General features: G+C 37.5%; 2 protein-coding genes across 3 annotated transcripts in view; one reads left to right on the plus strand and one right to left on the minus strand.

Moving 5' to 3' along the window:
- LOC123765933 (uncharacterized) overlaps positions 1-25,759 on the minus strand; it is a 270,914-nt gene that overhangs the window by 107,160 nt on the left and 137,995 nt on the right. The window lies entirely within an intron of this gene.
- The window catches only part of LOC138371988 (zinc finger protein 665-like), a 31,149-nt gene continuing 12,690 nt past the window's right edge, over positions 7,301-25,759 (plus strand). The window contains exons 1-2 of one of the 2 annotated variants that reach the window (XR_011230609.1): positions 7,301-9,026; positions 22,420-22,585. Coding sequence is in view for 1 of the 2 variants with exons in the window: in XM_069337014.1 (XP_069193115.1) it covers positions 7,487-9,016 (1,530 nt within the window). In the remaining variant the exon portion in view is untranslated. The remainder of the gene's footprint in view (positions 9,027-22,419; positions 22,586-25,759) is intronic. The other variant, XM_069337014.1, reaches the window with a different exon arrangement.

Consider the following 25,759-nt stretch of genomic DNA (forward strand, 5'->3'; position numbering starts at 1 on the left):
ATTAAAATTACTACATTTTTATGTTAATTTATTTCTGTAAATGATGATGATGATAAATTTCAATAAATGTAAGTAAGAACATAAGAACGGAAACTGGTCGCGTAAATGGAAATGGTTGGGTACATTTCCTTTCACCTACCTAATGCGAATATTCATGTGTCCGGACACTGGCGATGGTGTGGTATTGCCTATTTATTTGACCATATCTTTGCTTTCATTTAAGATATGTTTTCCTTGAAATGTATTTACATTATCGTCTACATCTGTCTTTATTCTGAAATAAAAACCTTTGACGTTACTTTACATATATGTACATTAATTATAAAATTGATTGGCTTGTGTGCAGGCCTTCACACTCCCTGAGCGAGCCATCAAGTAACTATAAAAAGGCATATATCTTCACTTTCACTTCAGTTATATTTATACCAAAGTATTAACATGCAGCTTATATGTCTTTCTGATGACATAAAAAACTTCGTTTTTTACAATATATAGATTCAAATAACATTGATTTTCAAAAGGTCATAGTTCCCATCGAAAGGGAGAGCGTCGGCCAAGAAGCCTTGTTTAAAATATGAATATTTTTCCTCTCTAATAAGGTATAATCTCTGTGATGCATTAACACAAACTATTTTATATCTGCCTTTCTGATAACATATATAAATATAATCTTTATTTGTGAATATTTAGCAATATATCAGAGAGCGTGTAGGGTTCGGTGTTCTATGAACGAAAAGGACTGGAGTAGTTTAAATAGCGAACGCATACCAACGAATAACGCTAGTATCTATATAACAAATTTATTGTCATGTGGAATTGATTTAACTTCCAGACACTTTTTTTTAATAAATATTAAATATTTTGTGGCTGTTTATGAAAAATATTATTATAAATACACATTCTACTTGTTAATATTACCAATTAAATTTGCGACAATTTGAGCCATGAAATACGACGACTGGATCACTGTGTACAGGAGGCTGATATGGCAGCAAACACTCTCCAGGCGACCATATATCTTGGATAAGTCGCTCCACACAATTGTCGCTTGGACCGTCGACTTCCTATGGCGTCACCTCTCACATATTTACGTCTCATTTCGTTATGAAATTAGATTATTTCAGAGTAAAAATAGGTTTGATCATATTCTACGTGTAGCACCAACATTATAGTAAGTAAATATACCATATTTCTTCATTACTTACGTAATGCTAGGACGATTTGGGTAGTTTTGGCCTGATTTGGGCCGACTTGGGTAATTCTATGGACCCGTTTTCATCGCTCGTCGAGCTCGAAAACCGCAGCATTCATCTCAGAACAATGCCTATTTCACGCAGATTCCTTAATAAACGTAAGAGTTTTATATGTCACAAGAAAGACAGACATATAAGCTTCGTTCTAAATACCTTACTATTGGCATATTTAAATTTAAAGCGAAGATACGTGTACTTTTTTAATAGCCAAGCTCCGACTCCGGACAGATCGATGGACGTAGCAACTCTCTCTCAGAACAATGTTTATTTCACGTGAATTCGTTAATAAACATATATGTTTTATATGTCTCAAGAAAGGCAGACATATAAGCTTTACTTTAAACATCTTACCATAGACATATTTAAAGTTCTAATGAAGATACATGTATTTTAAAAATTACGGAGCTCCGACCACGTACAGACTGAACGACAGAGCAACTCTCTCAGATCAATGTTTATTTCACGTAAATTCGTTAATAAACACAAATGTTTTATATGTCTTAAGCAAGATAGAAATATGAGCTTCATTTTAAATCCATTGCAATAGACATATTTATAGCTCAAGTGAAGATATATATGTTTTTATAGTGGCGTTCAGTAGCTTTTCGGTCATGGAGTGCAGACGCCTACGCACTTTTTTTTTTTTTTTGAGATATATACAAGAGTTGTTACATTCTTGTACAGCCACTAGTACGCGTAGCGTTTCAGGCAAGTCCTTAATCCTATGGTCCCTGGAATACGATCCCCTGCCGCGAAGAATCGTTTTTTCATCTAAGTACACATTTTACTGTTGCGTTAAACAGAGGCTACAGTTAAGGATTTGCACCCAGTAAATCCTCCCCGGCCAGGATACGAACCCATGACATAGCGCTCGCGGAACGCCAGGCGAGTGTCTTACCACTACACCACGGAGACTTGCCGATACATTGTATAATTAACAAAGATACGCTAATAAAACCTAAAATCTTATATGCCTCCAGAAAGACCCAGATATGAACATTATTATGATTGCACCAAATGAAATATATCATGTTGGAGGACAAAGATATATCAATTTTAAATTAAGTTTCGTCTCCCGCCTGGGCGAGAGAGATGAGGCGACTCTCGCCCCATCTATTGGAGATTCTGTCCACTAAAGACCCAAAGCTACTCAAACCCTCCTAGCATTACTTAAGTAATGAAGTAATATGGTATATTTACTCACTATAATGTGAGTGCTGAATGCAGAACATGAGAAAACATATATTTACTCCAAACTAATATAATTTCATTATGAAATAAGTGGCGTCAAAGGAAGACGACGGTCCAAGCGTCAATGTTGTGGAGCGACTTATCCAAGATATATCGTTGTTTGGAAAGTGTTTGTTGGCATATCCAGTTGTCGCACTTCTCTGCACAAATTATCACAAATTTAAATAATAATCTTAACAAGTAGAATACGTATTTTTAATAAAATCTAACATAACTAGCCAGAAAACATTTACCATTTATTAAAAAATATATGTTTGGAAGTTAAATCGACTTCATAGGACAATAGTTTTGTTATATATACTTGTTATTCGTTGACATGCGTTCGCTACTTAAACTACCATGTACTGTACTTATGTAAAATCTCCCATGTCTCTTCGCTCGGCTTAGACTCGCTTACAAGTATCTCTGGGAATTCTCATTATCTGCTGATGTAGACCTGACCAAATTTACAATTTACAATTTTACAATTTTTACAATTTTATTTATTTAGGTAAGGTACATACATACAATAAATATTTACAAGGATTGTTTAACTTATAGGTATAGCTAGTACATACAATGCCTAAAGCCACTATTACGCAAAGCGTTTCGGGCATGATAAACTTAAATGACAAGCTTAATACTAATTGAGCATAATGAGTAGAATGAAAACAAGAAATGAAAACATAGATGAAAAAGCAGCACAAATACAATTATGTCGACAAACAGCGCTCTTTAAAGAAAAAAACAGACATTGGTTGACAATAGAAGGGTAAGGTAGGTTACAGGGAATTTATTAGGTATAGCTTCGCTTTTAACTTAAACTGGTTGAGAGAGGTACAGTCTTTAACATGGTTGGGAAGGTCATTCCACATTCTGGGCCCCTTGATTTGTAGAGCATTTCTAGTTTGATTAAGTCGTACTCTAGGAATATCAAAACTGTATTTATTTCTGGTGTGATGCTCATGGGTTCTGATACAACCTTCTATGAAGCTTTTGAGATCAGGATTGGCATTATAGTTTAGCGTTTTATATATGTATAATACACATGAGAGAATGTGCAGTGACTTAATGTCTAACATATTCAGAGATTTAAGTAGGGGTACCGAGTGGTGTCTGGGGCCAGAATTGGATATTGTCCTAATAGCAGCTTTGTGTTGAGTAATTAGAGGACGTAAGTGATTTTGGGTAGTAGAGTAAATGTAAACTGTCAACAAAATTATTCGCACACCCTCCGTCACTATGTGATGGAGTGCCTACAGTAAGCAAATGCTGGATACTTCGCTAAGATTTCGGGCAGCACATCATTATGAATGAAGTACTTACACATTTCTTGGACACTATTGATGGTGTTATCTCTAAATTTAGCGATTTTTTCACATTCCATTATATAGTGACGCAAAGTATGCGAATAATTCTGCTGACAGAGTTTACATTTAGTCAACTCTACCCTTATTAATATCCCCCTTTGTTATGTTCATTCATAGAATCACTTGATCCATCGTCCAGGCCACGTAACCCAAATTACACTGGTAATAGCACTTATGCTTATTATAATGATTCTAAATTGCATGCACTAAAACGCACTGCCAGAAGAATTAATTGGACTAGCTTATAGAAGGACCCGCACTGCTGAAATGCTTAAGCTCTTTCAAGCGGCTCTGGCTGAGGCCAGGGAACGTATGGTGGAGCTGAGGCAGACAGACTGGGAAACTTTTGTCAGTGGTCTCAATTCTCACACGCCGATCGACTTGGAGATACTATGAACATGTTTGCCATAAAATTTTCGTTTTCTCCAATAGTCACAAAGCCTTTTTGAGAGAACGGCATTGTATTGGATCTTCGTGGTATGACTATTGTTTTGTTGACACGACGAGGGTAATTAATCGACGTAGGTATTTTTGTTTGTTGCCGGTCTAACGCATCCTTGTTTGATATTTTATACATATGTTCTTGTATAACATTTTATTGTGAACACATTGGGCGCTGCTCAATAAACTCGCCCCTCGGAGCAAAATTTAAAATTTTTTTTTTTTAATCTTGATGGAACATAAAATGGCCGCCTGTGTTTATGCTGTCGTCAGCTGAGGCTGTGATGTCACAGGTGAGGGAAGCACGTACTGCGCATTAATGCCTCCATCCCTCGTTATTTATTTATTTATTTATTTATTTATTTTATTTATTTTATTTATTTATATATACAAGAACGTACATTGGGGGTTAAGAGACAACATAGAGTTTAAGTTGGAATTACAATCTTGTAAAGCGTTTCGGGCAAGTCCTTAAACTAACCTTTGAGCAAATCCTTAAACAAACAAAGTTCTAGAGAAATAATTAGGAGTAAAATTGATAAAAAGTGTTTAACAGGTACATTACAGCTTTACTTTACAAGTACAGATGACTTTAAGCAGGATAATTACAGTAAAATTGTCATTTTTTTTTTTACAGGTATGATGCAAGAATTTTCGACACAAAAGCAGATCAGAACAATACACAATAATAACAATACACAATAATGAACAAGGAATCCTAAGTACAATTAGGAAAACATCTCAGGGTTATACATTGGATTACTGAAGCACAATATGAGGATCATTACAAGGAGTAATGCAGTAGAATATGCACTCATATTCTATTATTAAGTTAATATTAAGTTCCTTCCTTATGTTAAGTATCTTTGTGGTACGAGGGGCATCCAAGGATTATCTTCAAGGCTTCGTTCTGCAAGTTTTCAAGCCCTTTAAGCTTTCTTTCAGTCATCAAGGCAAGCAGAGGTGCAGCATAATCCACTAAAGATCTGATGTATGCAAGGTACATCATTTTGACAATTGTGACATTGGCACCATAGCCTGAGTGATAACCTGCAACATCTCCAAGAGGGCTTATGGAGCCTCTCTTTATACTGACGACAGAGTTTGAATACAACAGGACAATACAAGGCCAAGGTATTTGAATCTGTTAACATAGTCAAGCTGGGAGCCATCATACAGTTACATCTTGCGAACAGCTCCTCCCTGCCTGGGTGAACACCCGTTTAGTATCTTTGTTTCCTCTGCTGAGATATGACTAAACCTAAGTCCTGACATAAGACTAATACAGAGTTAAGAGTGTTCTGCATGTTAGCATAACAAGTAGTGTGTATCATTATATCATCAGCATATACCCAGTAGTGTGTATCATTATATCATCATGTATGATGATTCATGATACAAGGGGGTCTAAATTGATCTATCGAACGATCTAAATTGGGTACTGAAATATGGTCAAAAGATTGGCAGAGCCGTTTAATCCTGACAAATGTAAGGTTTAGAGGATAGGTAATGACAACAGAGTTAGAAGCAAAAGGCAACATGAAAAGCAACTGGAATACCATGACATCTATTATCCTAGGAACTAAACAACACTCCTACAACCAGATAAGAAAGTCTCTAAAACAGTTGGTATACTCTCCAAAATCAGATATTATGTACCTAACTCTGCTCTCATCTCTCTATATTATGCACTAATCTATCCCTATCTCAACTATGGTATCTGTGCATGGGGTTCAACCACTGCAAACCACCTCAAGTCCATCATCACCCAGCAAAAATCTGCTATCAGAATAATATCAAATTCTGCTTTCAGACAACACACAGCCCCCTTGTTTAACTCCCTAAACATGCTAAACATAATCTCACTCCATAAATTCTCTTGTGTCAACTACATTTACAAAACCCTGTTCTTAAATGCAAATCCTTGTCTGAAACTCTTCCTGGACAGATGTAATAGGACCCATTATCACCACACCAGAAATAAATATCTCTTTGATATCCCCAGAGTTAAACTTAATCTGTGTAAACACTCTATGCAAATAAAGGAACCCAGTTTATGGAACTCACTCCCTACTGAATTGAAAAGCTGTCCAACTTTTACATCATTCAAAATCAATACTAAAAAGTACCTAATTTCATCCTCATAGTTTTTCACTTTTTGCCTTAAAATTGCACTGTATCTATTTCTACCCAATCTCCCAACCTTTATGTTCCAAATTTGAACATCTTTACTATTGTGATCATTGCTGTCTTCTTATATGTCCTGCCAATCTGCTGTATGGTGTTTATAAATCTTGTTTATCTGTAACTTTTGCTACCCTGCAGTCTCCCAATCTTTATGTACCCAATCTGAACATCTTCACCATTGTGATCATTGCTGTCTTATATGTGCTGTCAATCTGCTGTATGGTGTCTATTAATCTTGTTTAAATTACTAATCAAGCTGTCAATGTAATCAATCAGAGCTTTAATATAACAATGTGCTTTAATATACTTACTAAGCTCTCTCATCTCATTTTTCTCTTGCAATGTATCTTTATCATTTATCAATTCTGATAGAAATTACCTACTTAAAATTATCTGCTAGATTAAGGACCTGCCTGAAACGCTGCGCGTACTAGTGGCTTTACAAGAATGTAAATACTGTACTATCCAATGTATTCTCACAAACCCAATGTACCTTCTTGTATATATGTAAATAAATAAATAAATAAAAGTAAATATGAAAAACTTGTTGGTCAACTCTGCGCATGTAGTGCATCAACTGTGGGAGAGCTATTTCCTTCAAAAAGTATAATCGTGTGGCTTTATGTTTAAAGAAACAATTTCAGGTACATTCTTTGATTGAAAACATGAATATAAATACAAGTGTTAATTGTAATTGATAAGTTATAAACAAATATAAGAAGTAGGAAAAATGATATGTGGAACCAGACAAAAACATTGGAACGCTCAGGTGATGAGAGGGTAAACAACCGCCGCCATTTTAGCAGCACCCGCCGGTGATGTCCAGCACGAGCATTAAGGAAAAACCTTGACACAAACTGCACCTATCATAAAGAAGAAGCAACACCATTGACCGCCAAGTGCTCACATTAAGTCTAACTCTAAGAAACAACACTCAAGCCTTGACGCTTCTCCCAACATCCGGGGGAGAAAACCTTCACACAAACTGCACCTGTCATAAAGAAGATGAAGACTCACCAGTGTCCACAGTGTCCGAAGGTATTCACCCGTTCTGGAGATGTGAAGACTCACATGTTAGTGCATTCAGGGGATAAACCTCACGAGTGTCCAGAGTGTGGGAAGAGATTCGGTCGTCTTGGAAGTATGAAGACTCACATGTTAGTGCATTCAGGTGACAAACCTCACGAGTGTCCTGAGTGTGGGAAGAGATTCAGGCATCTTCAACATATGAAGACTCACAGGATGGTGCATGCGGATGAGAGACCTTTTCAATGTGCCGAGTGTGGCAAAAAATTTAGAGCACGTGGAAATATAATAAGGCACATGTTAGTGCATTCAGGTGACAAACCTCATGAGTGTCCAAAGTGTGGGAAGAGATTCAGTGAGCTTGGAAATATGAAGCGTCACAGGATGGTGCATGCGGATGAGAGACCTTTTCAATGTGCCGAGTGTGGCAAAAAATTTAGAGTACGTGGAAATATAATAAGCCACATGTTAGTGCATTCAGGTACTAAGCCTCACGAGTGTCCAGAGTGTGGGAAAAGATTCAGTCGTCTTGGAAATATGAAGACTCACATGTTAGTGCATTCAGATGATAAACCTCATGCGTGTCCAGAGTGTGGGAAGAGATTCAGTCGTCTTGGAAGTATGAAGACTCACAGGATGGTGCATGCGGATGAGAGACCTTTTCAATGTGCCGAGTGTGGCAAAAAAATTAGAGCACGTGGAAATATAATAAGCCACATGTTAGTGCATTCAGGTGACAAACCTCATGAGTGTCCAAAGTGTGGGAAGAGATTAAGTGAGCTTGGAAATATGAAGCGTCACAGGATGGTGCATGCGGATGAGAGACCTTTTCAATGTGCCGAGTGTGGCAAAAAATTTAGAGTACGTGGAAATATAATAAGCCACATGTTAGTGCATTCAGGTGACAAGCCTCACGAGTGTCCAGAGTGTGGGAAAAGATTCAGTCGTCTTGGAAATATGAAGACTCACATGTTAGTGCATTCAGATGATAAACCTCATGCGTGTCCAGAGTGTGGGAAGAGATTCAGTCGTCTTGGAAGTATGAAGACTCACAGGATGGTGCATGCGGATGAGAGACCTTTTCAATGTGCCGAGTGTGGCAAAAAATTTAGAGTACGTGGAAATATAATAAGCCACATGTTAGTGCATTCAGGTGACAAGCCTCACGAGTGTCCAGAGTGTGGGAAAAGATTCAGTGAGCGTGGAAATATGAAGGCTCACATGTTAGTGCATTCAGGTGAAAAACCTCATGCGTGTCCAGAGTGTGGGAAGAGATTCAGTTGTCTTGGAAATATGAAGGCTCACATGTTAGTGCATTCAGGTGAAAAACCTCATGCGTGTCCAGAGTGTGGGAAGAGATTCAGTCGTCTTGGAAGTATGAAGACTCACATGTTAGTGCATTCAGGTGACAAACCTCACGAGTGTCCAGAGTGTTGGAAGAGATTCAGTCGTCTTAGTGATATGAAGAGGCACAAAATGATACATGCAGATAATAGGCTAAACACTTAGAGTGTGGAAGGTAATTAAGAGAATGTTGAAGGATAATGAGGCACATACAGGTATATTAACTTAATTTTAATCTAACAGTGTGCTATCACAATGTCAGTTGGATGTTCTTCAAAGGTAATTCTATTTTGTTTGAGAAATACACTTCACCATGAAAGGTAAAGATCAAGATATTTTATTATATTCTTTTATGAAAGTTAGATGACCAAGCAAGAACTAGAGAAGCTGTCACTATAGGAAAATTCAAAATTGCTTACAAGTATAGAAATATCTCTTTAGTTTAGAAAAGATAAATCAAAGCTTTAAATGTTTTTCTTCATATTTATGTAAATAACAATGTGCTTTCTGTTTTTGTTCTCTGTGAAAATTTATTTAAAATGTAATATACTCTGTAGCTAAGTTATGGACATTACTGTTGTAATACAGCGCTTCTTTAAAGAGCGCTGTTTGTCGACATAATTGTATTTGTGCTGCTTTTTCATCTATGTTTTCATTTCTTGTTTTCATTCTACTCATTATGCTCAATTAGTATTAAGCTTGTCATTTAAGTTTATCATGCCTGAAACGCTTTGCGTAATAGTGGCTTTAGGCATTGTATGTACTAGCTCTACCTATAAGTCAACCAATCCTTGTAAAAATTTATTGTATGTATGTACCTTACCTAAATAAAATTGTATTGTATTGTTGTATTGTATTGTATTGTATTATTTAGCATTGGTGCTGGTGAAGAAGTCAGTCTGAGACGTACTTAAGATGAGACTATTTGACTGATAGGGAAATGTAGGTTAATCAAGGAATTTTCTCATCAGATTCATATGCAAACTGATGTCTATTTTATATTTTTTGTTTAGGCATATTTATGAATAATACTCTTGATTATAAATATTTCACCGAAGAGTTTATTGAAGGCAGATTGGCATTTATAACTGTTAGTCAATTTAATATGAAATTTAAATTGATATTACTCTAGAAATTTACCAGAAATTTATATTACTCTAGCCTAACTTTATCAGTTATGCTGTAATTGTCTTGGAATAATATTTTACCCGATTTACCTGAGGGCCACTAACCCTAGTGTCCTCGATAAAAACGGGAAGCTTGCAGTTTGTTGAAGGTTTCCTTCCCCCCCCCCCATTTTGCTTGATTTTTTCCAGGTATATTTTGAAATTCAGCACATTTTGGCAGTTATGGCGTTGGCGGGTAGTCAGTTCCATCGATCAATAACCCTGTGGGTGAAAAAGCCTGATTCAAAGTTATATTAGCTTGATTAGCAATAATATTATCCTGATTTCTATAATCCTCTGTCAATTATATTATCCAAACTGGCAGTTATATTAAGATGATTGTGAATTACATAAACCTTACTGGCAATTATATTAGCATGACTGTCAATTTATATCAAACAGATACTTATTTATGTTGTGGTGCTCGTGGGTTCTATTACATCTATCAATGGAGAGTTTCAGATCAGGATTAGCATTTAGGAACAAGGTTTTGTACATGTAAATAGCACAAAAGAATGTGTAGAGCGAGTGTATATTTAGCATGTTCAGGGATTTAAACAGAGAGGCTGTGTGTTGTTTGAAGACAGTTTTATTGTTCTGAAAGCAGATTTTAATTGGGTAGTGATGAGCATCAGGTAATTTGCAGTGGATGAATGAACCCCATGCACAGATACCATATGTTCACATACCAACCCTAATTTTCAAAGAAACCTCTAGATTTTTAGCTCCAGCCATTTCATTGCTCTACAACAAATCATTTGAACTCCAAACCTTTCCTGATATTCTAAGGGGGAAAAAAAAGCAAGAGTAACCTTAGTCCATTAAAGTGTCAATCTCACTGAAGTCAACAATTATAGACCAATATCAACTCTGCAGATTTTGTCTAAAATATTTTAAAGAGTTAATCTACAAGCAGCCTTAATCCTATTTAGCAAAACAAAATTTACTTAGTTCTTGCCATAATGGTTTGAGGCCCAAAAAAGGACCAATCATGCACCGATTAGTATCATTAACTTTATATATGCAGCTCTTGGAAGAAATGAGTACCCTTGTTCATATATTTGTTGACCTACATTAAGACTTTTTTACACTGTTAACACATTAACTTTCTTAAATTACAACATTACGGAGTAAGAGGTTAGTCCCTCCAATACCTACAGTCTTACCTTTGTGACAGGCTTCAGTATGTCTCTGTGAATGATTCCAATTCACCCACTCTACCTATTAACACTGGTGTTACACTGGGCAGTATTCTTCACCCTCTCGTCTTTCTCATCTCCCCCTCCCTTTCCAGCCCATTGCCATCATGAGGGGGCTTGGTTGGCGGATGCTAGAGTGTGATGCTCCATGGGACAGTGTCCTCTGTCCTTTTGAATCCTAATGCTCTTGTTGGCATCTTCACTAATTGTGCTGAATGCTTTTTCCTATTAAGTTTAATTTTTCCTTCCCAATTCTCCTGTTTAATTGCTATTTCAACAATACAATACAATACAATTTTATTTAGGTAAGGTACATACATACAATAAATTTTTACAAGGATTGGTAGACTTATAGGTAGAGCTAGTACATACAATGCCTAAAGCCACTATTACGCAAAGCGTTTCGGGCATGATAAACTTAAATGACAAGCTTAATACTAATTGAGCATAATGAGTAGAATGAAAACAAGAAATGAAAACATAGATGAAAAAGCAGCACAAATACAATTATGTCGACAAACAGCGCTCTTTAAAGAAAAAAACAGACATTGGTTGACAATAGAAGGGTAAGGTATTTCCTTGTGACGTTTTGCAATTCTTGATTATTCTTTCAGATGTTTTCTTCTGTTTAGACACCGGGTTTTTTGGGAGGCACACCCTCTCACCCGTAAAACTGTGGTACTCGGCATTGTCGAGCAAGAGGACACCTTTATTGTCAATCTTTTCCTTCATTGCTGAGCCCAATTATATCGTGCTGAGCTTCCATTATATCTTGACGGACTGATGATTCCTATGGTTGCGATTGTAGGGCATATATCTACAGTGCACCGACCGGGGGAGCCGGTCGGCCGAGCGGACAGCACGCTGGACTTGTGGTCCTGTGATCCTGGGTTCGATCCCAGGCGCCGGCGAGAAACAATGGGCAGAGTTTCTTTCACCCTATGCCCCTGTTACCTAGCAGTAAAATAGGTACCTGGGTGTTAGTCTGCTGTCACGGGCTGCGGGGTGGAGGCCTGGTCGAGGACCGGGCCGCGGGGACACTAAAAGCCCCGAAATCATCTCAAGATAACCTCAAGATAACCCCTGGGGGGGGGGGGGGGGGTGGCCTTTGCTTGTTGGTTGTCCTATCCTCTTATTGTGGCTCCATGGTGGGTATGGGGCCTTGTTTGTTGGTGAAATGTTTACTCGTTCATTTACATGCTGATATCTGACCCTCTTTTTAACTTCTAAGACGTTAGGGGTGGGAGACCAGGCCCCCAAGTCGGATTGTGATGGAAAGCTGGGCTCTGTAGCCCACACTACATTGGTCCCAGATCAGGCAGCTCCTGACTCTCCCTGCTTGATGGGGTTTTGGGAGCTCTTCTACTACCTGACTTGTGAGTGCTTGGTCCACCAGGTCCCAACTACCCTATCTGCTCCCCCTCCCACCTCTGTGGCTGGGTTGAGCCCCAAGCTCCCAATGATGACCACCTCATCACAACATTGTAACAACTGGGTCTCTTTGTCCCCACCCCCCTTACTGGGGGTGCTCGGTGCTGCTCCCTCCACAGTCACACTCACACGATTCCTTCCAGTTCTAATACGTTCCAAGCTTTATTTGGTTCTGCTACATGGACAAAGTATTTTGATCTTAGTCATGTTGATTCTACTCATCCTGATGATTTATTCATCTATAAACACCTAGTTGATTTGGTGGATACCTTTGTCATTTTTATCCCCACGCCTAATGGTACGTGTTTCTTTGCAGCTCCTTCTCGGGAAGCTGCTGTCTGCTTAGCCTCGTTGTCCTGCTTTGGGAAACCCCGGTTCGGATCTCCAGAAATGCCTAGTTAAATGCTAGGATTTACAGTTATTCTTCTGCACCATGTAGCGACTGGTGATAGCTGTCAATGCTATCAATCAGAGCTATGGATGTGCTTAATATACCTAGGAATCTCTCATTTTTTTTTTTTACAAAGTATCTGTCAACTTTTTATAAATTTTACTACAATTTACCTACTTAAAATTATCCGTTAGATTAAGGACCTTCTCGAAACGCTGCATGTACTAGTAGCTTTACAAGAATGTAGTACCCCTAACAAACCCAATGTTCCTTGTGTGTGTGTGTGTGTGTGTGTGTGTGTGTGTGTGTGTGTGTGTGTGTGTGTGTATATATATATATATATATATATATATATATATATATATATATATATATATATATATATATATATATTATATATATGTTAAATATGACCGAAAAGGTAAGATTAATAATTCTAACACGAATTTTCTCAATATTTCTTATGTTTCTTTTCACTGTCAATGGTAATGGAAAAATCAATTCTCCAAAATTCATTTTTATTTCTAGTCTGATGCGACGCCTGAACGCGTTTCGTAATAACTTATTACATTTTCAAAGACTTTAGTTTACACACACAACTGTAACCTGTAAACGCTCATTATACATCCATACTTATACTCACATTTGGGTGAGGTGATATGGTGCAACAGTTTTGGGTGATGTGAACAAACTTGTGACTAGCACAAGACAAAACATGAAACAATGGGTATAACTTGGATAAGAGAACATAAGAATGGAAGTAACTACAGAGGGCCTATTGACCTATACTTCTATATTGGTTCGGAGTCTTGAAGTGGGTAGAACATACAGTAGTTGTGTATTAATTCGCCGTTGATTGCTGGTGTTGACGTTTTGATGTGTAGTGCCTCGCAGATGTCGAGCCTCCTGCTATCGCTGTATCTATCAATGATTTCTGTGTTGTTTGTTAAGATTTCTCTGGTGATGGTCTGGTTTTGAGAAGAGATTATATGTTCCTTGATGGAGCCTCTATGGATATTATATGGAGAACATTATAATCTCTTCTCATAACCCATGAATAAGACATCACCAGAGAAATCTTAACAAACAACACAAAAATCATTTATACATACAGCGACAGCAGGAGGCTCGACATCTGCGAGGCACTACACATCAAAACGTCAACACCAGCAATCAACAGCCAATTAATATACAACTATATTCTACCCACTTCAAGACTCCGAACTAATATAGAAGCATCAAGAGGAAGTATGGGCCAATAGGCCCTCTGCAGTTACTTCCATTCTTATGTTCTCTTAACTAAGTTATACCCATTGTTTCATGTTTTGTCTTGTGCTTGTCCCAAGTTTGTTCACCTCACCCAAAACTGTTGTACCATATCACCTCACCCAAATGCGAGTATAAGTATGGATGTATAATAAGTGTTTACAGGTTACAGGTTGTGTGTGTAAACTAAAGTCTTTGAAAATGTAATAAGTTATTACGAAATGTGTTCAGGCGTCGCGTCAGACTAGAAATAAAAATAAATTTTGGAGAATTGATTTTTCAATTGCCATCGACAGTGAAAAGAAACATTAGAAATATTGAGAAAATTCGTGTTAGAATTATTAATCTTACCTTTTCGATCATATTTAACAACATATGTTTACAAGAAAGACTGCTACCAAAATATATATATATATATATATATATATATATATATATATATATATATATATATATATATATATGTATATATATATATATATATATATATATATATATATATATATATATATATATATATATATATATATATTTTTTTTTTTTTTTTTTTTTTTTTAATATATATAGGGGGGTACAGCCTCAGAGAAGGGAACACAGAGCACTCAGGGAAAAACTTGACATTTATATATATATATATATATATATATATATATATATATATATATATATATATATATATATATATATATATATATGAATTGAAAAACTGTAAAACTTTTGCCTTATTTAAAAGCAAAACCAAAAAGTACCTAACTTCATCTTCTTAGTTTCCTACACTGAGCTTTAAATTTGCTCTGTACCTAGTGTTACCCAATCTCCTAATTTTTATGTAATATCAAACAACCTTATCATTGTGTTCATTGCTGTCTTCTTTTATGTGCTAGCCATATGCTGTATTGTGACTACCAATTTTTGTTCAACTACCATTCAAGCTGTCATTGCAACCAATCTTATATTGTTTCTGCTGTATTGTGCCTACCAATTTTTTTTTTTTTGTCAACTACCATTCAAGCTGTCATTGCAATCAATCTTAGCTACCTATGTGCTTTAATATACTGTACCTACAATTTTCTCTCATCTTTTTTTCATTTCATGTAATCTGTTATCATTTTTTGTCTATAATTTTGCAAGTATTTACCTCCTTAAAATTTTCTTAGATTAAGGACCTGCCCGAAACGCTGCGCGTGCTAGTGGCTTTACAAGACTGTAATTACAATATTTGTATCCTCACATTCCTTATGTACATTCTTGTATATGCATAAATAAATAAATAAATAAATAAATATATATATATATATATATATATACAGTGCTTCCTCAGACTAACGAACCCCGCTCTATCGAATTCCCGGAAGAGCCGAACAAATTGAATTCGGTACCAAATGTTCAGTGGAACATACAAATGTTCGATTAAGTGAGGAATGTTCGTCCAAGCGGTCACCGAGGCCGAGCGTCAGAGCTGGCTGTCATCAACTATGATTCGCCAGAGTGTAAACAGTTATGTAGTGTGTTATTATCCCTACCCATTGTTTCTAGGGAGAAATGGTGATAAAATGGTGTCAGGGGGGCATTGGTGAGAGAGTTGTTGTCAGGAGGCTACACGTGCTCCCTCGCCCCCACCCTCCTTCCTCCACCTGACCACAGAGACCACTCACTCTCCTCTCGTCGTCAGATGCCAAGAGTCAATTTAATGATAATTATCGCATTATCTACACTGAAAATAGCCTTTTTATTAGAAAAATGTCATATTGGAGCAATAATAATGGTGAAAATTGTAATATATACAGTACATATTTTAAACAGTTTGAACACATTTCCTTTTCACAGAATTTTTAATACAATTGGGGTGTAGATAACAGCTGGCATTGTGTGGCCGGCCGGTCGCTCCCTGAGCCATTGGGGGGGTGGGGGGTGGGAGGGGGGGTTGTTTCCTGGATCCCTCCCTCCCTCCTCTAACAGCCTACGTACTGTACTAATACCTATTTAGAATAAATTTTGAGGAGGCCAATAAAACAAGCACAGGTCGTGTGAACGTTAGGCCTTGGTGAGGTGGCTGGCATCATTTGTGGTGGTGTCAGGGGAGGCAGGCGGTGTCAGGGGAGGCAGGCGGTGTCAGGGGAGGCAGGCGGTGTCAGGGGAGGCAGGCGGTGTCAGGGGAGGCAGGCGGTGTCAGGGGAGGCAGGCGGTGTCAGGGGAGGCAGGCGGTGTCAGGGGAGGCAGGCGGTGTCAGGGGAGGCAGGCGGTGTCAGGGGAGGCAGGCGGGGTCAGGGGAGGCAGGCGGGGTCAGGGGAGGCAGGCGGGGTCAGGGGAGGCAGGCGGGGTCAGGGGAGGCAGGCGGGGTCAGGGGAGGCAGGTGGGGTCAGGGGAGGCAGGTGGGGTCAGGGGAGGCAGGTGGGGTCAGGGGAGGCAGGTGGGGTCAGGGGAGGCAGGTGGGGTCAGGGGAGGCAGGTGGTGTCAGGGGAGGCAAGCGGTGGAAAGAGGCAGGTGGGGTCAGTGGTGGAAGGTGTTGTCAGGGGAGGTGGAAGTGGAGAGAGAAGGGTGGTGACCACGCATGGCTGCCAAACCTCTCATTCATACTCTATTATAAATCTCAATCTTAGCTGTAAAATATTTATGCCAAAATATGTTAATTTTCGTGTATTAATATACATTATTAATCATTAACACGTTTTATTGTTTCCTGAAGAAAACAATAGCTGACTTGGCATTGTGGTGTGTATGGCCGGGTACCTGGGGGGTGGGGGGGGGGTCCTGGAGGTGTGAGAGGAGACCTGTCAACCCATCATTTTTTTTTTTGTCGGGCGAGTTGAGACGCTTCCAAGCCTGCTGCTTCAATACACGGTGTGGGTGGTGTGGTATGGTTTGGGTGGTGTGGTTTGGGTGTGGGTGGGTTGGTGTTGTAACACAGGTTAGGGTCCTCTCTCTTTACTTCCTTCTTTCTACTCCCTCTACCCGTATTCTTACTTTTATTTCTAAACCAAGGGACTCCAAAACTTTTACCAAAGCCAACTCCACGCCACGTGGTCCTAAGACGATTGACCGACTTAGGATTCTACACCCAGTATGACGTGACCTAAGCTCTGAACAAAACCCTAGAGTCACCTCTGCTGCCACCACCAGACCAGTAATACAAGAGCAATGATCGAGGTCTGGATCGATCACGCTAATTAATCAACCTAGGGGCTTGATCCCCACTATAAACGATGACCTTGAGTGTGGAATAAATTACACGGTAATGATAATTCCGATTCGATGTTAGAATCGGCGCCCAATGCAACTCTGCCTCGTGTGGACCACGTGACCAGGACAAGTATACACACAAAACACATGGAAACAATAAAATGCAAATTAATAACAAATTTAGTTTATTAAACGAAAACTAAAACAAAATCTAAATATGTTCACTCCCTATCAATTTAACACTCCCTACTTGACCTGAGTGGCAAATGAGACTATTTCTATACTTAACAATAGCAACTATACCTTGGGCGACCACAGTTCTAGGTGTTGGGCCTGTTCTTGGGGAGAGGTAAGATGTTTGACCTCTCCTAGCTGCTTCCGTGACCACACTGATTTGTCCTCGTCTGGCCTAGCCCAGACTAGAACCTTGTATCCTTCCGCCTAGTCAGTCAAAGTTCTACCAAGTTACTAGCCAGGTTTAAGTTATAACAATTAACCTCTGTTGTACTTAATTGATCCAGACTGGTTGAATTATTTTACTGAATTAAATTACACAAGCCTCTAACGGCAGAGCTGTTCCCGATCACAAAGATGGTTATTAAAACTTTGAGAAATAGTAGACCTGTCAACCCCTGATGACCTATGACCGCCGGTCACTCCGCTTTAAAAGTTAGATCTGATTCGTGACGTCACTGATGGTGACTTAAACTCAATAATTAGAATACTCTTGATATTGTGTCCAGTACTATTATACAATACAATTTTAATGCAAAATGAATAAAGGCTAATTTTCTCTAAATTCCTGAATACTATAGGATGATTCATTATACGCAGATATGAACAAAGCGTCGGTTATTTCCACCGCGAATTCCCCTGGGGGTCAGGTCACCATGCGGCTCAGCTTCCCATTCTCTTTTGTCGATAAACCACTCTGGATAATTCTTACAACAGCCTAGTTTGTTACAGTGTGGGTGGTGTGGTTGGGTGTGGGGGGATGATGTGGGTGGTGTGGGGTGTGTGGGGGATGATGTGGGTGGTGGTGTGGGGTGTGTGGGTGGTGGTGTGGGGTGTGTGGGTGGTGGTGTGGGGTGTGTGGGTGGTGGTGTGGGGAGTGTGGGTGGTGGGGGCGAATGGTGTTAGTGGTGTTGGGGATGGTGTGGGGGATGGTGTGGGTGGTGTGGGGGATGGTGTGGGTGGTGTGGGGGAAGGTGTGGATGGTGTGGGGGATGGTGTGGGTGGTGGTGTGGGGTGTGTGGGGGATGGTGTGGGTGGTGTGGAGGATGGTGTGGGTGGTGTAGAGGATGGTGTGGGTGGTGTGGGGGATGGTGTGGGTGGTGTGGGGGATGGTGTGGGTGGTGTGGGGGATGGTGTGGGTGGTGTGGGGGATGGTGTGGGTGGTGTGGGGGATGGTGTGGGTGGTGTGGGGGATGGTGTGGGTGGTGTGGAGGATGGTGTGGGTGGTGTGGGGGATGGTGTGGGGGATGGTGGGGATGGTGTGGGGGATGGTGTGGGTGGTGTGGAGGATGGTGTGGGTGGTGTGGAGGATGGTGTGGGTGGTGTGGGGGATGGTGTGGGTGGTGTGGGGGATGGTGTGGGTGGTGTGGGGGATGGTGTGGGTGGTGTGGAGGATGGTGTGGGTGGTGTGGGGGATGGTGTGGGTGGTGTGGGGGATGGTGTGGGTGGTGTGGAGGATGGTGTGGGTGGAGTGGGGGATGGTGTGGGTGGTGTGGAGGATGGTGTGAGTGTGGGTGGGGGATGGTGATTCTCGCATCTCAGATTATTATTGACACCAAAAGAACATGAAAGATATTATAATGAAGCACCACACAACAAAGAAACAAACTAATGTGTCCTGGCATATGTTAAAAAAAAAAAATAAGAAGGTTGTTGGGGCCGGACGGATGGAACGAATTCCGCACTGGAACGAATCGGCTTCGCCCCATATAGTTCGTTCAAGTGAGGACACACTGTATATATATATATATATATATATATATATATATATATATATATATATATATATATATATATATATATATATATATATATATATATATATATATATGATTAAATATGACCGAAAAAGTAAGATTAATAATTCTTACACAAATTTTCTCCATATTTCTTATGATTCTTTTCACTGTCGATGGTAATTGAAAAATCTATTCTCCAAAATTCCTTTTTATTTCTAGTCTGACGCTACACTTGAACGCGTTTCGTAATAACTTATTATATTATTTTCAAAGACTTTAGTTTACACACACACACACAACTATAACCTGCAAACACTAAACTGAGTTTAAACAGCTTTCATTTTATACCTGCATTTGGGTGAGGTGATATGTTACAACAGTTTTGGATGAGTTGAAAACAAACTTTCAACACAAGACAGAACACGAAACAATGGGTATAATATTGGGTAAGTTAAAGGAAAGAATGGAAGTATGTAACTGCAAGGGCCAATTGGCCCATATTTTTTTATGCTTCTATATTGGTGCAGAGTCTTGAAGTGGGTAGAATATAGTTGGGGACGAAACATCCTCAACCTATTCTTAAACTTTAAATGGGTGAGATGCCGAGCTTGCTTGAACGCTGAAGCTTCGGCGACAAATCTGAGTATCTAGTGGGCCATTTTTGGTAATGAAAAAATTTTGGTAACGTCCCCACAACTATATTCTACCCACTTCAAGACTCCGCACCAATATAGAAGCATCAAGAAATATGAGCCAATAGGCCCTTGCAGATACTTCCATTCTTCCCTTTAACTTACCCAATATTATAACCATTGTTTCGTGTTCTGTTTTGTAGTGAAAGTTTGTTTTCACCTCATCCAAAACTGTTGTAACATATCACCTCACCCAAATGCAGGTATAAAATGGAAGCTGTTTAAACTCTGTTTAGTGTTTGCAGGTTATAGTTGTGTGTGTGTGTGTAAACTAAAGTCTTTGGAAATATAATAAGTTATTATGAAACGCGTTCAAGTGTCCCGTCATACTAGAAATAAAAATGAATTTTGGAGAATTGATTTTTCAATTACCATCGACAGTGAAAAGAAACATAAGAAATATTGAGAAAATTCGTGTTAGAATTATTAATCTTACTTTTTCGGTCATATTTAATAATATATGTCTACAGGAAAGACTGCTACCAAAATATACTATATATTATACATATATATATATATATATATATATATATATATATATATATATATATATATATATATATATATATATATATATATATATATATATATATATGTCGTACCTAGTAGCCAGAACGCACTTCTCAGCCTACAATTCAGGGCCCGATTTGCCTAATAAGCCAAGTTTTCCTGAATTATTTTATTTTCTCAAATTTTTTTCTTATGAAATGATAAAGCTACCCATTTCATTATGTATGAGGTCAATTTTTTTTTATTGGAGTTAAAATTAACGTAGATAAATGACCGAACCTAACCAACCCTACCTAACCTAACCTAACCTATCTTTATGTGGGTTAGGTTAGGTTAGGTAGCCGAAAAAGCTATGTTAGGTTAGGTTAGGTAGGTTAGGTAGTCGAAAAACAATTAATTCATGAAAACTTGGCTTATTAGGCAAATCGGGCCTTGCATAGTAGGCTGAGAAGTGCGTTCTGGCTACTAGGTACGACATATATATATATATATATATATATATATATATATATATATATGTCGTACCTAATAGCCAGAACGCACTTCTCAGCCTACTATTCAAGGCCCGATTTGCCTAATAAGCCAAGTTTTCATGAATTAATGTTTTTTCGTCTACCTAACCTACCTAACCTAACCTAACCTAGCTTTTTTTGGCTACCTAACCTAACCTTACCTATAAATATAGGTTAGGTTAGGTTAGGTAGGGTTGGTTAGGTTCGGTCATATATCTACGTTAATTTTAACTCCAATAAAAAAAAATTGACCTCATACATAGAGAAAAGGGTTGCTTTATCATTTCATAAGAAAAAAATTATAGTAAATATATTAATTCAGGAAAACTTGGCTTATTAGGCAAATCGGGCCTTGAATAGTAGGCTGAGAAGTGAGTTCTGGCTACTAGGTACGACATATATATATATATATATATATATATATATATATATATATATATATATATAAATATATATATATATATATAAATATATATATATATGCGAACAAGCCTGAATGGTCCCCTACTGGGGTGTAGTTTTCAGTTATATATATATATATATATATATATATATATATATATATATATCACGTGTTTATTTTCGTGATATACACACACATATATATATATATATATATATGTCGTATCTAGTAGCCAGAACGCACTTTCAGCCTACTATGCAAGGCCCGATTTGCCTAATAAGCCAAGTTTTCCTGAATTAATATATTTTCTCTAATTTTTTTCTTATGAAATGATAAAGCTACCCATTTCATTATGTATGAGGTCAATTATTTTTTATTGGAGTTAAAATTAACGTAGATATATGACCGAACCTAACCAACCCTACCTAACCTAACCTAACCTATCTTTATAGGTTAGGTTAAGTTAGGTAGCCAAAAAAGTTAGGTTAGGTTAGGTAGGTTAAGTAAACGAAAATACATTAATTCATGAAAACTTGGATTATTAGGCAAATCGGGCCTTGCATAGTAGGCCAAGAATTGCGTTCTGGCTATTAGGTACGACATATATATATATATATATATATATATATATATATATATATATATATATATATATATATATATATATATATATATATATATATATATATATATATATATATATATATATATATGTGTGTGTATATCACGAAAATAAACACGTGATTAAGAATGTGACAATGTCAGACCACGGAGGAAAAATGAAACAGGAAATTTCCTTAAGTACTTTCGTATATTAAATACATCTTCAGAAGGTCATTTTACAGATCGAGTGATGGGTATAAATAGGCAGGAAGGAGTGGTGAAGTAAGGTGAGGTACAATACTTGGACAACGCAGACGGCCCATTGGCCCATCAGATGCACCCAATTGACACATCCGATGTAGCCCAATGGCCCATCTGATACAGCAGACATACAAGCATAATATATAGGTAATTATAACATAAAGAAGTAAATATATACAATAAATTAGTGAGACAAATGTTTTTCAATGATTCTACTTAAATCGTCCTTTAGCTGATCTATTAGAAATGGATCTAAGTTATATAGACCACTGCTAATATTCAAATTACTTTCTTTGGTGATCTGTATCAAAGCAGATTCAATTATGTTTCTGTTATAGGTGCTTTTACAATTTGTTATTGAAGAAGCACTCTCCCAATCAATTTGGTGAGCTTTTTCTGACAAATGCACAAACAAAGCATTAGACAATTGGCCATGTCTTACAGAGTATTTATGTTGCGATATTCTACATTTTAAATCTTTAGATGTTTGCCCGACATAGAACTTATTACATTCCTTACAAGGTATTTTATAAATGACGCAATTATCACTACAAGGGCTGTTCCTTACTAATAGCTTACCAACAGTGTTTTCGTAGCTAAACATTACATCTATATTAAAAAGTTTCAAGGCCTTGACAATATTCTCAAACCCAGAGAAATATGGTAAACATAACACATTCTTTGGGCGAATCCTTTCACTGCATACATTATTATAATATGTACGACGAGCTTTGTTACGACAAACTTCTAAAAAATTCAGTGGGTAACAAAGCTTAAGACCAATCGAATCAATATTCTTAAATTCTTCATCTAAGAATTCTGGACTCACAACTCGAAGAGCTCTTAGATACATAGAAGAAAAAATTGACTTTTTTACATTGTATTTATGCCCTGAAAAATAATGAACATAAGATAAATTGTTCGTAGGTTTTCTGTAAACACTAAACTTTAATGAAGAGTTTTCCCTATGAATAAGCACATCTAAGAATGGCAAACATTTATCAATTTCAGTCTCCATAGTAAAAGGGGACATATCTTGTCCCCTTTGTTAGGAACTATCTCCTCTTCTCATTTGACAAATTCTCTTGATTTAGTTAACAAATTGAATAGTGTTCCTGTCACTCCTGATGTAATGTTAATCAGTTTTGACGTTTGTTCCTTGTTCACAAAGGTACCGGTCGATGATATTCTCGATTATCTTGCTCGTGAACTAATGAGCCATGACTTACCTCTTTCTGCAGATATTATTGTCAGTCTTGTTAAGTTGTGCATTAAAGAATGTAAATTTACCTTTAATAATGAGTATTATTTACAGACTTTTGGAATGGCAATGGGGAATCCTCTATCGCCATTGCTCTCAAACCTGTACATGGAATTCTTTGAAAAGAAATTTGTTTCAAAAATAACTCCTGGAATCATTCCTTGGTTTAGATATGTTGATGATATCTTGTGTATTTGGCCTTCAGATGTAAACACAGACGAATTTGTAGCCAAACTTAATGACCAAGTCACCTCCATAAAATTTACTATGGAGACTGAAATTGATAAATGTTTGCCATTCTTAGATGTGCTTATTCATAGGGAAAACTCTTCATTAAAGTTTAGTGTTTACAGAAAACCTACGAACAATTTATCTTATGTTCATTATTTTTCAGGGCATAAATACAATGTAAAAAAGTCAATTTTTTCTTCTATGTATCTAAGAGCTCTTCGAGTTATGAGTCCAGAATTCTTAGATGAAGAATTTAAGAATATTGATTCGATTGGTCTTAAGCTTTGTTACCCACTGAATTTTTTGGAAGTTTGTCGTAACAAAGCTCGTCGTACATATTATAATAATGTATGCAGTGAAAGGATTCGCCCAAAGAATGTGTTATGTTTACCATATTTCTCTGGGTTTGAGAATATTGTCAAGGCCTTGAAACTTTTTAATATAGATGTAATGTTTAGCTACGAAAACACTGTTGGTAAGCTATTAGTAAGGAACAGCCCTCGTAGTGATAATTGCGTCATTTATAAAATACCTTGTAAGGAATGTAATAAGTTCTATGTCGGGCAAACGTCTAAAGATTTAAAATGTAGAATATCGCAACATAAATACTCTGTAAGACATGGCCAATTGTCTAATGCTTTGTTTGTGCATTTGTCAGAAAAAGATCACCAAATTGATTGGGAGAGTGCTTCTTCAATAACAAATTGTAAAAGCACCTATAACAGAAACATAATTGAATCTGCTTTGATACAGATCACCAAAGAAAGTAATTTGAATATTAGCAGTGGTCTATATAACTTAGATCCATTTCTAATAGATCAGCTAAAGGGCGATTTAAGTAGAATCATTGAAAAACATTTGTCTCACTAATTTATTGTATATATTTACTTCTTTATGTTATAATTACCTATATATTATGCTTGTATGTCTGCTGTATCAGATGGGCCATTGGGCTACATCGGATGTGTCAATTGGGTGCATCTGATGGGCCAATGGGCCGTCTGCGTTGTCCAAGTATTGTACCGCACCTTACTTCACCACTCCTTCCTGCCTATTTATACCCATCACTCGATCTGTAAAATGACCTTCTGAAGATGTATTTAATATACGAAAGTACTTAAGGAAATTTCCTGTTTCATTTTTCCTCCGTGGTCTGACATTGTCATATATATATATATATATATATATATATATGTCGTACCTAGTAGCCAGAACTCACTTTTCAGCCTACAATGCAAGGCCCGATTTGCCTAATAAGCCAAGTTTTCATGAAATAATATATTTTCTCTAATTTTTTTCTTATGAAATGATAAAGCTACCCATGTCATTATGTAAGAGGTGAATTTTTTTTTATTGGAGTTAAAATTAACGTAGATATATGACCGAACCTAACCAACCCTACCTAACCTAACCTAACCTATCTTTATAGGTTAGGTTAGGTTAGGTAGCTGAAAAAGTTAGGTTAGGTTAGGTTAGGTAGGTTAGGTAGTCGAAAAGCAATTAATTCATGAAAACTTGGCTTATTAGGCAAATCGGGCCTTGCATAGTAGGCTGAGAAGTGAGTTCTGGCTACTAGGTACGACATATATATATATATATATATATATATATATATATATATATATATATATATATATATATATGTCGTACCTAGTAGCCAGAACACACTTCTCAGCCTACTATGCAAGGCCCGATTTGCCTAATAAGCCAAGTTTTCCTGAATTAATATATTTTCTACTATTTTTTTCTTATGAAATGATAAAGCTACCCATTTCATTATGTATGAGGTCAATTTTATTTTATTGGAGTTAAAATTAACGTAGATATAT

This window comes from Procambarus clarkii, chromosome 37, assembly GCF_040958095.1.
Source record: "Procambarus clarkii isolate CNS0578487 chromosome 37, FALCON_Pclarkii_2.0, whole genome shotgun sequence".
Classification (NCBI taxonomy): Eukaryota; Metazoa; Arthropoda; class Malacostraca; order Decapoda; family Cambaridae; genus Procambarus; species Procambarus clarkii.